Raw genomic sequence first — 14,476 nt, 5'->3', positions numbered from 1 at the left:
TTCTCTGGTCATTCATGTTGTATTTCTGGGTTACAATCATTTTATTTTAAAAGTATTTATTCACCCAAAACATTCACTATTCCTTCAACTCATGGATCAGTTCATCTGAGAAAGTTTCTAAAACTTGAGTTCTGGTATTTTTTTCCCTCCCATATAAGTTATTAGTATACTTTCAAAAGGACTTTAGCATTTAAAGAAAAGAAATTCAGTTATTATCATGTGTCCAATTGTGCTGTATTGTAAAGTAAGAAAAAGGCACTTTGTAAGCTCTGAGCATCTGTCCAAAAAACAAATGTTTCTTACATAGTGATATTTTTCTTTTTAAAATAATACTTAACTTTTTTTAAAAAATTCAAAAGTCAGAAATTGTCAGATTACTGTCTAATTTAATTTCATGTTACTTTTTGAATTGAATAAAAAATAATTTATAAAAATAACTTACATTTCATGACTAATATATAATAAGTTATGCAAATAATTATATAGACAACAACTGGACAATCAACAAAGTTATTGAATGAGTGAATTTTTAAGAATTAAAGAAAGAATCCAGAGACACTGAATACTAAAGCCAGGTCTGAGAAGGAGAAGTTTAAGACAGTGGGCAAAGCCTTTCTTTGCTTAATTCTTCTCTAATCGGTCATCATGTTTATTTTGATCTCATTTTGTTGCCTTTATCCTAATTTCTGCTTTGATTAACTATGCAAAAACTGACATTTCAATATTACTTTTTTTTCCATTTTGATGGACTGTTCTAAGCTAACCAACATTTTCTCGGCAACTTGCTTTCAAAGCAAAGGGTTTCTTAGTAGTGTAGTTACAGTGCTTTGTTTTCAACGAAATTCGTTTTCAAAATTTCCCATCCAGTATGGGTTTATAGATCCTTTGAAGATAAAAACAAATGCTTTTGGCCTGACCTGTGGTGGCGCAGTGGATAAAGCGTCAACCTGGAAACACTGAGGTTGCCGGTTCGAAACCCTGGGCTTGCCTGGTCAGGGCACGTACGGGAGTTGATGCTTCCTGCTCCTCCCCCCTTCTCTCTCTCTCTCTCTCCCCTTTCTACAATGAATAAATAAAATTTTAAAAAAAAATGCTTTTGAATTAGGGCAAGGAAAAATTCTGTAAAACTGGATTTTCTAAGCCAGGGGCCCAAGGCTTTCAAGTTCTTACCTTTGAAAGTTGCTGAGGATCTTCTGGAAATTTTAAAGATACTTTACATAGATATGTCAATATTTATTTATATGTCTATATGTAAATAATAAGATGCCAGTTATAATAGAGACAACGTTCATTTTTTCAGTTACTTAACTAAATAAGATGTTGCACCTCTAATATTTTGTGGAAAGGAGACACAGATACACACACCCACACAGACACAAATGAAAGTCTTATAGATGTATGAAAAGATATTTAACCTCACTTATAAACACAGAAATGCAAGTTGAAATGTCATATCATTATTTTTTTACCTGTCAGAATTGTTAAAACTTAAAATGTATGACAATGCACAATGTTGGCAAGGTTATGGTAAAACAGGTATTCACAATTTTGTGCTAGAAGATATACAAATGGATAAAAATCTGACTAAATGGCATTATTTACAGAAATGTTTGGTTTTTTTGACCTACAAATTTCACTTTCTTGAATTTACCCTACAGGTGTATTTATACTTATTCTCAAGGGAATAAGTGCAAGAATAATTTTATAATTGTGATTGTCTAATAAGCCAAAAATATAAAAATATAAGAAACAACTTACACTTCCTCAAAAGGTTAAACATGGAGTTACTTAACAATTCTATTCCAAGCATAGATCTAGGAAAAATGAAAACTTATGTCTACACAAAGACTTGAACATGAATGTTCATACCAGCATTACTTATGATATTATGGAAACAACTCAAATGTCCACCAATTAATGAATGGATAAATAGTAGATATGGTATCTATACAATGGGCTATAATTCAGCCATAATATATAAATATATATATATAAAGTACCAATATCTGCTACAACATGATTGAACTGCAAAAACAACTAAGTGAAAAAAACAGTTACAAAAGGCCACATATTTTATGATTCTACTAATATGAAATGTCCAGAACAGACAAGTCTATGGAGACTAAAAGTAGATTAGACAGGCGGAGAAAGAACAGGGACAGGGACAGAGAGCTACTGTTAATGGGTACGGGTTTATTTTTGTGGTGATTCATATGTTCTGAGATTGGGTTATGATGATGGTTACACAATTGTAAATATACTACCAATGAACTGTATACTTTAAACCAGTGTATTTATATCTTCACTTACTAAAAAATAATTTAAGTTTGTATCAGTGTTGAAAACGGTAACTAAACTATGGTAAATCCATGCAATAGAGAACTTCACAGCTATGGGGGGAAAAACTGATCACCATAATTGTGAGAATATAAAACAATCTTTTTTAAAATTAAGTTAAGAAAGCAAAGCACAGAATAATATATGTACTATGATACCATTTGTGTAAAAAGGTAGATGGAATATTCCTTGCAAGACATGTATGAGACTGATCATAATTGTCTTTGGGGGTAGGGACCAGGATATGGGATCTAAATGTCAGGTTTTCTTTTCAGCATTCCACATCAATAAAGCAGTAAATGCTCTGCTATGTATAGGAGAGTCCAGGTGTCGTGGGGCACAGCCAGATGTTGATAGGTTAGACCTGCTTTCAAAAGATTACTGTTTTACTGGGAAGAAAATGTATAAATAAATAAAAAGTGGCCCTGGCCGGTTGGCTCAGCGGTAGAGCGTCAGCCTGGCGTGCGGGGGACCCGGGTTCGATTCCAGCCAGGGCACATAGGAGAAGCGCCCATTTGCTTCTCCACCCCCTCCCCTCCTTTCTCTCTGTCTCTCTCTTCCCCTCCCGCAGCCAAGGCTCCATTGGAGCAAAGATGGCCTGGGCGCTGGGGATGGCTCCTTGGCCTCTGCCCCAGGCGCTAGAGTTGCTCTGGTCGAGGCAGAGTGACACCCTGGGGGGGCAGAGCATCGCCCCCTGGTGGGCAGAGCATCGCTGCTGGTGGGCATGCCGGGTGGATCCCGGTCAGGCGCATGCGGGAGTCTGTCTGACTGTCTCTCCCCGTTTCCAGCTTCAGAAAAATAAAATAAAATAAATAAATAAAAAGTAAGTCACGGGAATTTTAAAGAAAACAGATTAGTATAAGAAATCACAGATGAGTGCTCTCTACACAAATGAAAGAAAGTTCTCAGAGCAGCATTAGGCTGCATTGGGTGTCACTACTGGGAAGCTAGGACAGCCAGCCGCACCACTCTTAAAGGGGCCCATGGCCTTTGAGGCAACTGCTTTCTACAGACTGGTCAGATGTGTGGTGATTAGCATGCTGTTTCAAGCGTAAGTGGCAACTTAAGGGGAGAGATGCTTAAGTTATTAAAAGTATGATTATACCAGTCTCTCAGCACAGATGGAAATAAATGTGTTCTTGGAGTCATAGAGAACACAGTCCTGGGTTTCAGGATAATTCAGAAGTGGAACACCTATTATACACTGGGCAGGTACACATATTTTCTATAATTCTCACAGTCATCCTGCAAGTTAGGCATCAGTAGCTCCATTTTAACATGCAGGGAATACAAAACCCAGAGAAGCAAAATAAATACCCACCCAGTGTCCTACAGCTGGTCCTGGGTGAGAGTAGGAGGCAAACCCAGGTCTGAATGATGCGAGCACAAGTGTTCTTTCCATCAAACCATGCTGCCTCCCATGTTGAAAATAGCTCCTGGTGTGTTTAGGAATCAAGAAAGTGAAAGTAATGTTTGTTTGGATACCTAATGGGATGGATTTAAGGATTTAAAGTTAAATTTCCTGATTTTTAATCCATTCTAAGATGTTCTAACAGAACCAGTACTAGGCATGATTGGTTTGGGGGGGACAAAAGGTGCTTTTTTTTGTTTGGTTGGTTTTTTCCAGTTGCAGTGGGTAGACTGCAATGTATCAATGATGCAACCAGACTAAGTAATGGCTAAGAAGAATAAAAATGTTTATTAAGAGCTAGACTATGTCCACTGCAAGGTGGGTATATGTGACCAGTTCAAGGATGAAAAGATGAAGACTCGGAGAAGTCAAGCAACTTACTCAAGGTCCCAAATTAAGTAATAAACAGTTGAAGGTTAACGTGAAAGTGGTAGAATCCGAATCCAAACCGAGCTTCTCTATCCCAGAGCCCTTTCATTCTTCACAAAGAACTTAACTTGTCTGTGAAGGAAAGGAGAAAAGCAGCTCTTAGCTAGGGTGAGGGACAGTGGTTAGAAAGGATATTGTATTTCTTCAGAGTAGAGGAGATCAGACACATTTAAGATGGGAAGTGTATCTTAAAGAATGGAAACACAGTCCAGAGTATATAGTAAGTGCTTAGTAAATGTTTCTTGCTTGATGCAAGGGAAGGAGTTAATAATTAATGGAGCAGGGTCTATAAGGAAATGGGCACTGATAAGAACCAATGTTCTTCGTGCAATGAAAGGCAAGGTTATCCATGGTGAATGAGGGAGGCATGGGTAGGGGATACTGTCTGAAACACCCATTATGGCAAATGTGATAAGACCCCTGTGAGACTGAGGTCCTGAGGAAGTCCCGGTGTGGTTAGGTGTCAGGGAGTGTGCTGGGGTTCCACTTCGTGTACAACTAGATTGCTTTATAAATCACTTCACGCAGAGTTCACTAGTCCAGACTCCAGAAATGCCACACAGTGGCTACAGCTTTTTTTCCCACTTGGATGGGTAGTAACTATGTGCTCACCCAGGTCCAGAGAAATTAAAAGTCAGTGTTCCAAGTTGCCAGTTCAATGGCTAAATCCTGGGGCAGACACATAATTATTGCCAAAGAATAAATAAACATATTTTGTTAGGATAAATTAGTGATAATTTTATTTACAGAACTCTTCTTTGTGTGATCACCCTTTATGTTTATACAATACTGCAGACTTTTCAAGATGCTTTCGTGTATAGCAGCCCTTCTAACCCATAAACCCTTGTAAAATGGCTGGAGTCGAATCACTACCATTTGACAGATTGAAAAACTAAATCACGTGGAGATGAACTGATTTGCCAAAGACAAAGGCTTTTTGGTGATAGAGCTGGTGATAAAATAAAAATTTTCCAATGCCTGGCCTAATTCTAAACCATCCCAACAAAACCAGGATTAAAAATCCCTGACCTAAGGTCAGGGTTTTATGGTAATTGGGGGTCACTGGATTTGTAAAAGAATCCATAGATTAAAAAGGAAACGGCCTGACCAGGCGGTGGCGCAATGGATAGAGTGTCAGACTGGGACGTGGAGGACCCGGGTTCAAGACCCCAAGGTCGCCAGCTTGAGCGCAGGCTCATCTGGTTTCAGCAAAGCTCACCAGTTTGGACCCAAGGTTGCTGGCTCGAGCAACGGGTTACTTGGTCCACTGTAGCCCCACGGTCAAGGCACATGTGAGAAAGCAATCAATGAACAACTAAGGTGTCGCAACAAAAAACTAATGATTGATGCTTCTCATCTCTCTCCGTTCCTATCTGTCTGTCCCTGTCTATCCCTCTTTCTGACTCTCTCTGTCTCTGTAAAAAAAAAAAAAAATGGAAATGGGGAACCACAGTTCTAGATGCTCCTTAGACTCCTGGGACATGAAGGACATAGGAACCTTCTTAGTCAAAACTCATAAAAGTCAGAATCTACAGAGTAGATTTCCTGAGTCTTCATAGATCTCTGTGTTAAGAGAGTATTGTGACAATATTTTTTTTAAAAAATTGTAAGTGCACAGTTTGTGAAATAACAGAATGTCCTTTTTTCTATAAGTATATTAGTACCTTTGCTGTGTTTTCATGAATCATCCTTTCCCCTTCTGCCCATTCTTTCTTTTCTTTTCCCTCAATTCTACTTTTCTGCTTAGAGTTTTAGATGCTGACAGAATGCCATCACTTTGGGGAGTCTGTGAATCTGGAGCCACCCTCAGGGCACGGCCAGATAAGTCCTGGGTACCCTGACTCATGGAGGGCCCCTCCCAGTCGTTTCTTCCTCGTAAAATGGCCCTGGTGTTCCACCCATCCGGGTGTGCCTGAGTCAAGGCATATGACTTGGGCAAAGCCTCTTATGAGCTTCCAAAATTAAAGAGGATGAGAAGTTTGAATCAGAGGCTGTTAACTTTCCAGATTCTTGAAAGCTGTTTTCGTGTCTACAAAGTTTTGCAATTTCTCTCCCTTTCATTCCCAACCCACATGATTTTTTTTCTGTAACAAGTATAAACTGTTCCCTAATACAACTACAGTCAGTTCTCTTTGTCTCTCGCTCTTTCTCTCTCTCTTTTTAATGTTTATTTTAATGATTTTAAAGAGAGGAAGAAAGAGAGCAAGAAAGATAAAGCATCTGCTCTTGTAGATACCCTGACCCGGTATCGAACCAGCAACGTCTGCTCTTCGGGAAAATGCTCCAACCAACCCAGCTACCTGGCCAGGGCGTCAGCTCTCTTATTTTTGCCATTAGTCATATTTTTATTAGAATTGAGAATTTTGTTATCAAAATTATTACATCTCTTGTGAAAGTTAAAATGGTATAGCGAAATGTAAGTCAAACCCCCACTCGAGTTTTTTGTTAAAACTCCCAGTGTCTCCTTGCAGAGGTTCAGACAGTGCTCAGTGTCTCTATAGGGGTTCGGACAGTGCCCCGTATCTTTGCAGGGGCTCGGACAATGCCCCATATCTCTGCAGGGACTTGGACAGTGCCCAGTGTTTCTGCAGGGGTTCAGACAGTGCCCAGGGTCTCTGCAGGAGCTCAGACAGTGCCTGGTGTCTCTGCAGGGACTCAAACAGTGTCCAGGGTTTCTGCAGGGGCTCAGACAGTGCCCCGTATCTCTGCAGGGGTTCAGACAGTACCCCGGTGTCTCTGCAGGGGCTCTGACAGTGCCCGGGGTCTCTGCAGGGGCTCACACAGTGCCCAGGGTTTCTCTAGGGGCTCAGACAGTGCCCAGGGTTTCTCTAGGGGCTCAGACAGTGCCCAGAGGCTCTGCAGGGGCTCAGACAGTGCCCAGGGTCTCTGCAGGGGCTCAGACAGTGCCCAGGGTTTCTCTAGGGGCTCAGACAGTGCCCAGGGTTTCTCTAGGGGCTCAGACAGTGCCCAGGGTCTCTGCAGGGGCTCAGACAGGCTTCTCTAACACGCACCACTTTTGCATGTGAGTTATTTTGAGTAGAAAGCAATCAAGACCTCCTGGAGACTAACTCTTGTCAGTTTTATCTCTCGCTTAAAGAATTTAAATTAGGAGCCTTGCTCACATTAAGAATTAACACCGAAATAACTCTTTATGACCTATCTATAAGGCAGGGCAAACTTCTAATTACCACACACCTGCTCTTTTTATCATTCTGTAAATGACCTTCCTCCCCTCAGAAGCCCTAAGGTGCCTTACCTCATTCTTAGATCAGAATGTCATGTATGCCTCACTTGTGGTGGCGCAGAGGATAAAGCGTCGACCTGGAAATGCTGAGGTCGCCAGTTCGAAACCCTGGGCTTGCCTGGTCAAGGCACATATGGGAGTTGATGCTTCCTGCTCCTCCCCCTTCTCTCTCTCTCTCTTCTCTCTCTCTCTCCCTCTGAAAATTGATTAAAGTCTTTTAAAAAAGAAAAAAAGAAAAAGTCCACTGGACTTAACTTTAAAAAAAGAATGTCATGTAAACATCATTTTTTTCTTTCTCTGAACTTCTCCTGTATGTGGGGTTCGTATACATACCTATGTAATGAAGTTTGGTTATTTTTCTCTTGTGGATCTGTTTATTAGACGAGCTGGAAGAACTTGAAATGGTAGAGGAAACCTTCTTCCTCCCCCACGTCTTTCTTGAACTCTTAAGCTACTGTTACACTGCCCAGGAATGCAGTTCTTGCGTCCAGCTTGGGGTGAGAGTAGGCGGTAGGGTGCAAACTTACCTGATTCGCCCACTGCCACTGACTCATCCTACAAAGTCCAGAAGACCAGCTCTGCCTCCTGCTAGGGGGCCCATAGCCCTGCTCAGTTCTGTCGTATTTGAGGAACAAATTCCAAATGGTCTTTTCCTATCCAGTACTTTAAAGCCACAGGGAATACTTCTTATAAGTGAATCAGTCTTGTGTCCCTAAGTTTTGATGCCAACTGAACTCTAAACTTGTTGTTTCCTGTTACTGCTGAATGTCTTCCAAGTTCTATTATGACTTTATTTCAAGTTTCTCAATTCTATTTCTTGAGACTATTATTCCAGCCAGCTCACATTAGTCATTCGTTGTTGGGGACCCTTTTTTCAATAGCTCCTAAATGGCTACTTTCCTGCTATCTGGCTTCCAATATCAGTCATTCATTGTTGGGGACCCATTTTCTACTGGCTCCTAAATGTTTACTTTCCTGCTCTCTGGCTTCCAATATCAAATTCTGATACAAGTTATAAATTCAAATCTAAAACACGCATAGAGGTGAATAGATGCTTCAGAATTACTCTCCATTCTCCAAAGCCAGTTCTGCCCTGCCTAAACTGAAAACTCTTATGAAATTGCACTAAAATAAAAGGTACTCATTAGAAAAGCTGAACTTACACTCAGATTTCAGGAAAGCAAGTTAATGCGTCCATCTAAACTTACCAATAATTGCCATTTCATTACTTTGAGGAGCAGCAGAATGCAGCAGAAAAGGCAAAGACATTATAAAAAATTGACTAGGGCCCTGGCTGGTTGGCTCAGTGGTAGAGCGTCGGCCTGGCGTGCGGAGGTCCCGGATTCGATTACCGGCCAGGGCACACAGGAGAAGCACCCATCTGCTTCTCCACCCCTCCCCCTCTCCTTCCTCTCTGTCTCTCTCTTTCCCTCCCGCAGCCAAGGCTCCATTGGAGCAAAGATGGCCCGGGCGCTGGGGATGGCTCCTTGGCCTTTGCCCCAGGCGCTAGAGTGGCTCTGGTCTCGACAGAGCGAGGCCCCGGAGGGGCAGAGCATCGGCCCCTGGTGGGCAGAGCGTCACCCCTGGTGGGCGTGCCGGGTGGATCCGGGTCAGGCGCATGCGGGAATCTGTCTGACTGTCTCTCCCCGTTTCCAGCTTCAGAAAAATAAAAAATTTAAAAATTTTAAAAAAACTTAAAAATTGACTAGGGTTCAAATTCTGGCTGAGTTTGACCCCCACTTTTTTTGTTTGCAAATTCCCTGAACTTGGATAGTTTTCTTAACTATAAAATAAAAACTAAATAATAACATACACCCCATAGGGTTATTATAAAGATTAAATAAGATTACATATGGCCTGACCTGTGGTGGTGCAGTGGATAAAGCATTGACCTGGAACACTGAGGTTGCCGGTTTGAAACCCTGGGCTTGCCTGGTCAAGGCACATGTGGAAGTTGATGCTTCCTGTTCCTCCCCCTTCTCTCTCTCTCTTTCTTTCTCCCCACTCTAAAAATAAATAAATAAAATCTTTTTTTAAAAATGATTACATATATAAAAGGCCTGGAATGGTTGTTGACAAAAAAAACCCCACAAAACTTTACGTTATTATTAATCTCAGAAATTTCCTATAGATTTGTTTCTGTTTCTATTTTTTACCAATTTTATTATAATCCACCCCCCTCTTTCCATCACAACACATTATATTTTTTTGCTTTTGAGTATTCCAATATTGCTAATTATATCTTGGTATACTTTTAAAAGACAATATTGAGATTTTTAGAGCCAATCATTTTATATTAATATAAGTCTAACTGTTTTTCCCTCTGTAAAAACTAAAGTACTTTTTCTTAAAATTATTTTATATACATGCAAATATATTCCTTGTGGTATTTGAAAGTGACCACAGATTTTGCAAAGCAAAATGTTCTGCTGCTAAATACCAGTGGAGTTTAGGAAGGCATTAGCATATGTCTTCCTAAACTTGAGGGGGAACAGAACACTTAATTAGCTTAAAGCCTCCTTAAGCCTTTTAAATGATCTCTAACAACTTTCCTAAGGTGATTTATTTAAAAACCCAATTCAGTCCCTCCGCATCACTCAGCACTGCTGTCCTGTGGTTTCGCCACACGCTCAGGCAAGCCCTCCCCTGGTGGTGGCCGGGCGGCTGCCTACAGTCCCAAGAGGAGCCCCTGGGAGTTCCCAGTCCTGCGGAAATGCAAGCACGCCCTTTCCAGGTAGCTCTGGTTGTTGTAATTAGGGAAGGGAGAATGGGTACAAGCCCAGTAGCAGGGGCCCACCACAGACGCCCACTCAGAGAGACTGATGGGTCTGTGTAAAGGTGAGAAAGCACGTGGCTTTGGGGGTACCATATTTCCCCATGTATAAGATGCTCCCTTGTATAAGACACACCTTAATTTTGGGGTCTGAAATTTGAAAAATATTTATTACATAAAGTTATCAAACTCAAGTTTTATTTATCATAAAATTCATGCAACTCCTCATGCACATGAAAAAGTGGAAGATGCAAGTAAAAAAAATCTACAACTACTGTATAAGATGCACCCAGTTTTCAGACCCCCAGTTTTTTGAAAAAAGGTGTGTCGTATACATGGGGAAATACAGTAAGCCTATAGATAGGGGGGTTAATGCAAAAGAAACATCTAAAATGTTGAAAGTGATTGCCTTCCAGAGAACAGAAGACTTGATTTTTATTGTTGCTGTTGTTATGTGTTTTTGGCCACTGACTTTCTAACTCCTGCGTGTGTTTTAGTTTGATAAAAATGAAATTAAAATAAGAAGGTAGAATTTTTTTCATAATATTGTCAAAGATTCAAAAGGATAATGCCAATGCTGGCAAGATGAATGAAAATCGACTTTCTCATATACTAACTGATGAAACTTTCAGTTGCTGTGTCTCTAGAACAGTGGTTCCCAACCCCCGGGCCGCAGACCAGTACCGGTCCGTGGGCCATTTGGTACCAGTCTGCAGAGAAAGAATAAATAACTTACATTATTTCCATATTATTTATATTTAAGTCTGAACGATGTTTTATTTTTAAAAATGACCAAATTCCCTCTGTTACATCCGTCTAAGACTCACTCTTGACACTTGTCTAGTAAGTTCGACAATTATATTTTAAAATACCACAGTTTTTATGCCGGTCGCATAATTTTATTTTGTGCACTTATCCGTCCCACCCTAAATAGGCTGGTCCATGAAAATATTTTCTGACATTAAGCCGATCCTTGGCCCAAAAAAGGTTGGGGACCACTGCTTTAAAAGATAATTTGATATTTCATAACAGATGCCTTAAAAATATTGTGTGACCCAGTTTCTCCTTAATAACATTTATCCTAAGAAAAACCTTTAAGGATATGCACAGACTAAGCCATTTTTTATTACAGCAATAAAGAAAAGAATTATACAAATATCTAGCATTAAAGACCTAGATTTTTAAAAATGGTAGAGCTACATGAAGAACACTAGTTTAATGATTTAAAATAATATTATACTTATATTAACCTGAAAGTATATTTATGAATATTAAAAAAAATAAAAGGCTGATAACAAAATAGCAAAATTCTCTCATTTTGCTCCCCTCCCATAAAAGTATGTGTTTTAAAATACCTGTAACTCAATAGTTATTGCTGGGTGATGGGATTATGGGTAATTCCTATTTACTTAGTTTTGCTTGTCCTCATATTATAAAGTCTGCAATATATGATTAACTTAAGAGATCTTTAATAGGTTTCAATCTTTAGAAATCACACCTCACACAAAACTTATTTCTCATTAAAGATTCAAGGAGAACATCAAAAATAAGTCAAAATGTATTACCTATGAAAGCAGTCAAGAAGACTAAAACTCTTTGCTATAAAATAGTGAGTCAGATGAAAAACAATCTAATCTGTAAAACACAAAGAATGTGGTATTAAAGTTGATGCAGCTTGTTTGCAAAATTTGTGATATTAAAACAGGTTTTAAAACCTTACAAAAGGTAATAATTGCTTTTTGTTTGTTTACTTTTTAATGAAGTTTTTTGTTCATATACTCTACACATAGATTTAACAGTTGTTAAGATTTTTCTTAACATCAGCGAAATGCAAATAAAAAGCACAATGAGTTATCCTCTCAGACTTGTTAGACTAGGTATTATGAAAAAGACATGAGAGCAAATCCCAGGAAGTAGAGAACAGGGAACATTGGTGCACTGTTGGTGGAAATGTAAACTGATGCATCCACTATGGGAAGCAATACAGAGTTTCCTAGAGAAAATTAGAAGTTGAATACCGTATGACCAAGCAATCCCACTTTGAGCACATAGCCAAAAGAAACAAAGTCGTTATCTCAAAGAGATAGCTGTACTCCCGTCCCACGTTCATATGAGTATTATTCACAACAGCCAAGGTATGGAAACAACCTAAGTGCCTATCAACAGATGAATGGATAAAGTAAATATGGTAAATATATACAGTAGAAATCCTGTTATTTCTAACAACATGGATGAATCTGGAGAGTATTATACTAAATCAAATCAGCCAGACAGAGAAAGACAAACGCTGCAGGAGGGCACTTATATCTGTAATTTTTAAAAACAAAATTGAATTCATAAAAACAGTAGAAAAGTGGTTGCCAGGACTTAGGGGTGGGGAGAAATAGGGACAGAAATGAGATATCTAAAGTCTGAGGATCTAACATTTAAAGTGGTGTAATTGAAATTAGCTAAGGGAGCAGTAGACTGTAAATGTTCTTTCCTTCATCTCCCAAAGGGTAAACAGAGAGGTGATGGATGTGTTAATTAACTCCATGGAGAGGATTCTTTAAACAATATATAGATGTATAAAAGTATCACACTGTACACTTTAATATCTTACAATTTTATTTGTTAATTATACCTCAGTAAGGCTGAAAAAATAAAAGAAATGAAACATTAAAAATGCCATGTCCCATGATACTTAGAATCGTAGACTCTTTAAAGCACTAATTTAACTTATAATGCATTTCTTACATTTTTATGTTTAAAATTCTCATCTTTGCATACTTGGCATAACCAGTTCTTGTATTTTGAAGACTTGTCTTAATTCATGGTGGTGTCTGTTTGGCTTTTTAGGTACCAGCAAAGGCCAAACCCCTTACTCGACAGCTTCCCTCCCGCCACCTCCACCACCCCATCCGGCCAGCCAACCGCCATTGCCAGCTTCGCACCCAGCACAACCGCCCGTTCCAAGTCTACCTCCCAGAAACATTAAACCTCCTTTAGAGCTAAAGTAAGCAAAAGGTTATCTTGTCATTTCTTTGTCAGTCTCTTGCCATAAATTTTCAAACTGTGCTGGGCTGAATGCTAAGGGTTCTGTGGTAAATTGTGGGGAGCACACAGGTGGACAGCAGGGAAAAAGAATGCCTAATCAGGCTGCTATCAAACCTTGAGACCATTGAGCAACTCTTGTCTATCTGTATTTACAGTAGTTTATTCTTTTAGTCATTCTTTGGAAAAAAATTTCCACTGCCTTTTTTAAAGTCCTGAAGCATTCTTCAGGTCAAACCACCACCATCACACAGCCACCATTGTTATCAGCATCACCACCTCCACCATCACCACCTCCACCACCTTCACCATCACCACCACCTCCACCATCACCACCACCTCCACCATCACCACCACCTCCACCATCACCATCACCTCCCTAATCACCACCGCCACCACCATCACCACCATTGCCACTACTACCATATTTTACTGACAACCTATGATGTGTTAGGCATTTAACATATATAATCCCTATTATCTTTTCAAATGAATAGTGTCATCATCATTTCACAGATGAGGAAATGGAATTCTACAGAAGCTAAATAACTTCTCTAAGATCAGACAAAAATAGAGTAAAAATCTGAGCCAATGTCAGTCTGAATCCAAAGTGAAGCAGGTTTCTCTCATCCTTCAGATTCAGGGCTGTTTTAAAAACCTAGGAAACTTACTCAAACTTAAAATTTTTTAAATGGCACTTTTTAGAAATGTCAAAACTATATGGGTTGCTATGCATGTGCTCTTTACCCATGATTTACCAGAGTATGTGGTTGAGAAAAAAGCAAGTGGAAGATTGAAATAGAATGAAATGTTGTTAAAAAACAAAAACAAAAAAAACCCAACTCTTCAGAGAGCGGCAAGCTTGAATTCTTCTGGCAAGTAAGGAGAGATCTTCCCTTCCTTCTTCTAGAAAATTGCTTTCCATGACTCTCCTTTACCACAAATAAATAATATCCCCAAATGTTTAGCTACAGTTCGTTTTTCTTTCACTTCAATCCCCTACCAGATTGATGTTCTTTACATTTAAAGTTTTAATATCTGTAATCTAAATAATAGAATCTGTTAATACCTGACTGACAACTTTCTTTAAATGCTGATAAGTACAATTTAGAGCATGGGTTGAAAGTATGTTAGTAATGGGTAGCCTCCAATATGTTTCACTTTATTATGATTTTGGGAGGATTTAAAGGTAGTAACCAGAAGATGTTAGAGCAGCTTAGTGGCTATTACTGTCTTTATGGCCTACATT

The 14,476-nt window shown here is 39.4% G+C and overlaps 1 protein-coding gene across 5 annotated transcripts in view; it reads left to right on the top strand.

The window, feature by feature from the left end:
- The window catches only part of FYB1 (FYN binding protein 1), a 152,721-nt gene that overhangs the window by 98,336 nt on the left and 39,909 nt on the right, over nt 1–14,476 (top strand). For all 5 annotated transcript variants that reach the window (XM_066240120.1, XM_066240128.1, XM_066240092.1 and 2 more), the window contains exon 3: nt 13,033–13,189. In XM_066240120.1, the coding sequence (XP_066096217.1) occupies nt 13,033–13,189 (157 nt within the window). The remainder of the gene's footprint in view (nt 1–13,032; nt 13,190–14,476) is intronic.

Source organism: Saccopteryx bilineata, chromosome 1 (assembly GCF_036850765.1).
Source record: "Saccopteryx bilineata isolate mSacBil1 chromosome 1, mSacBil1_pri_phased_curated, whole genome shotgun sequence".
Taxonomy (NCBI): Eukaryota; Metazoa; Chordata; class Mammalia; order Chiroptera; family Emballonuridae; genus Saccopteryx; species Saccopteryx bilineata.
This window is presented reverse-complemented; position numbering and strand designations above follow the sequence as displayed.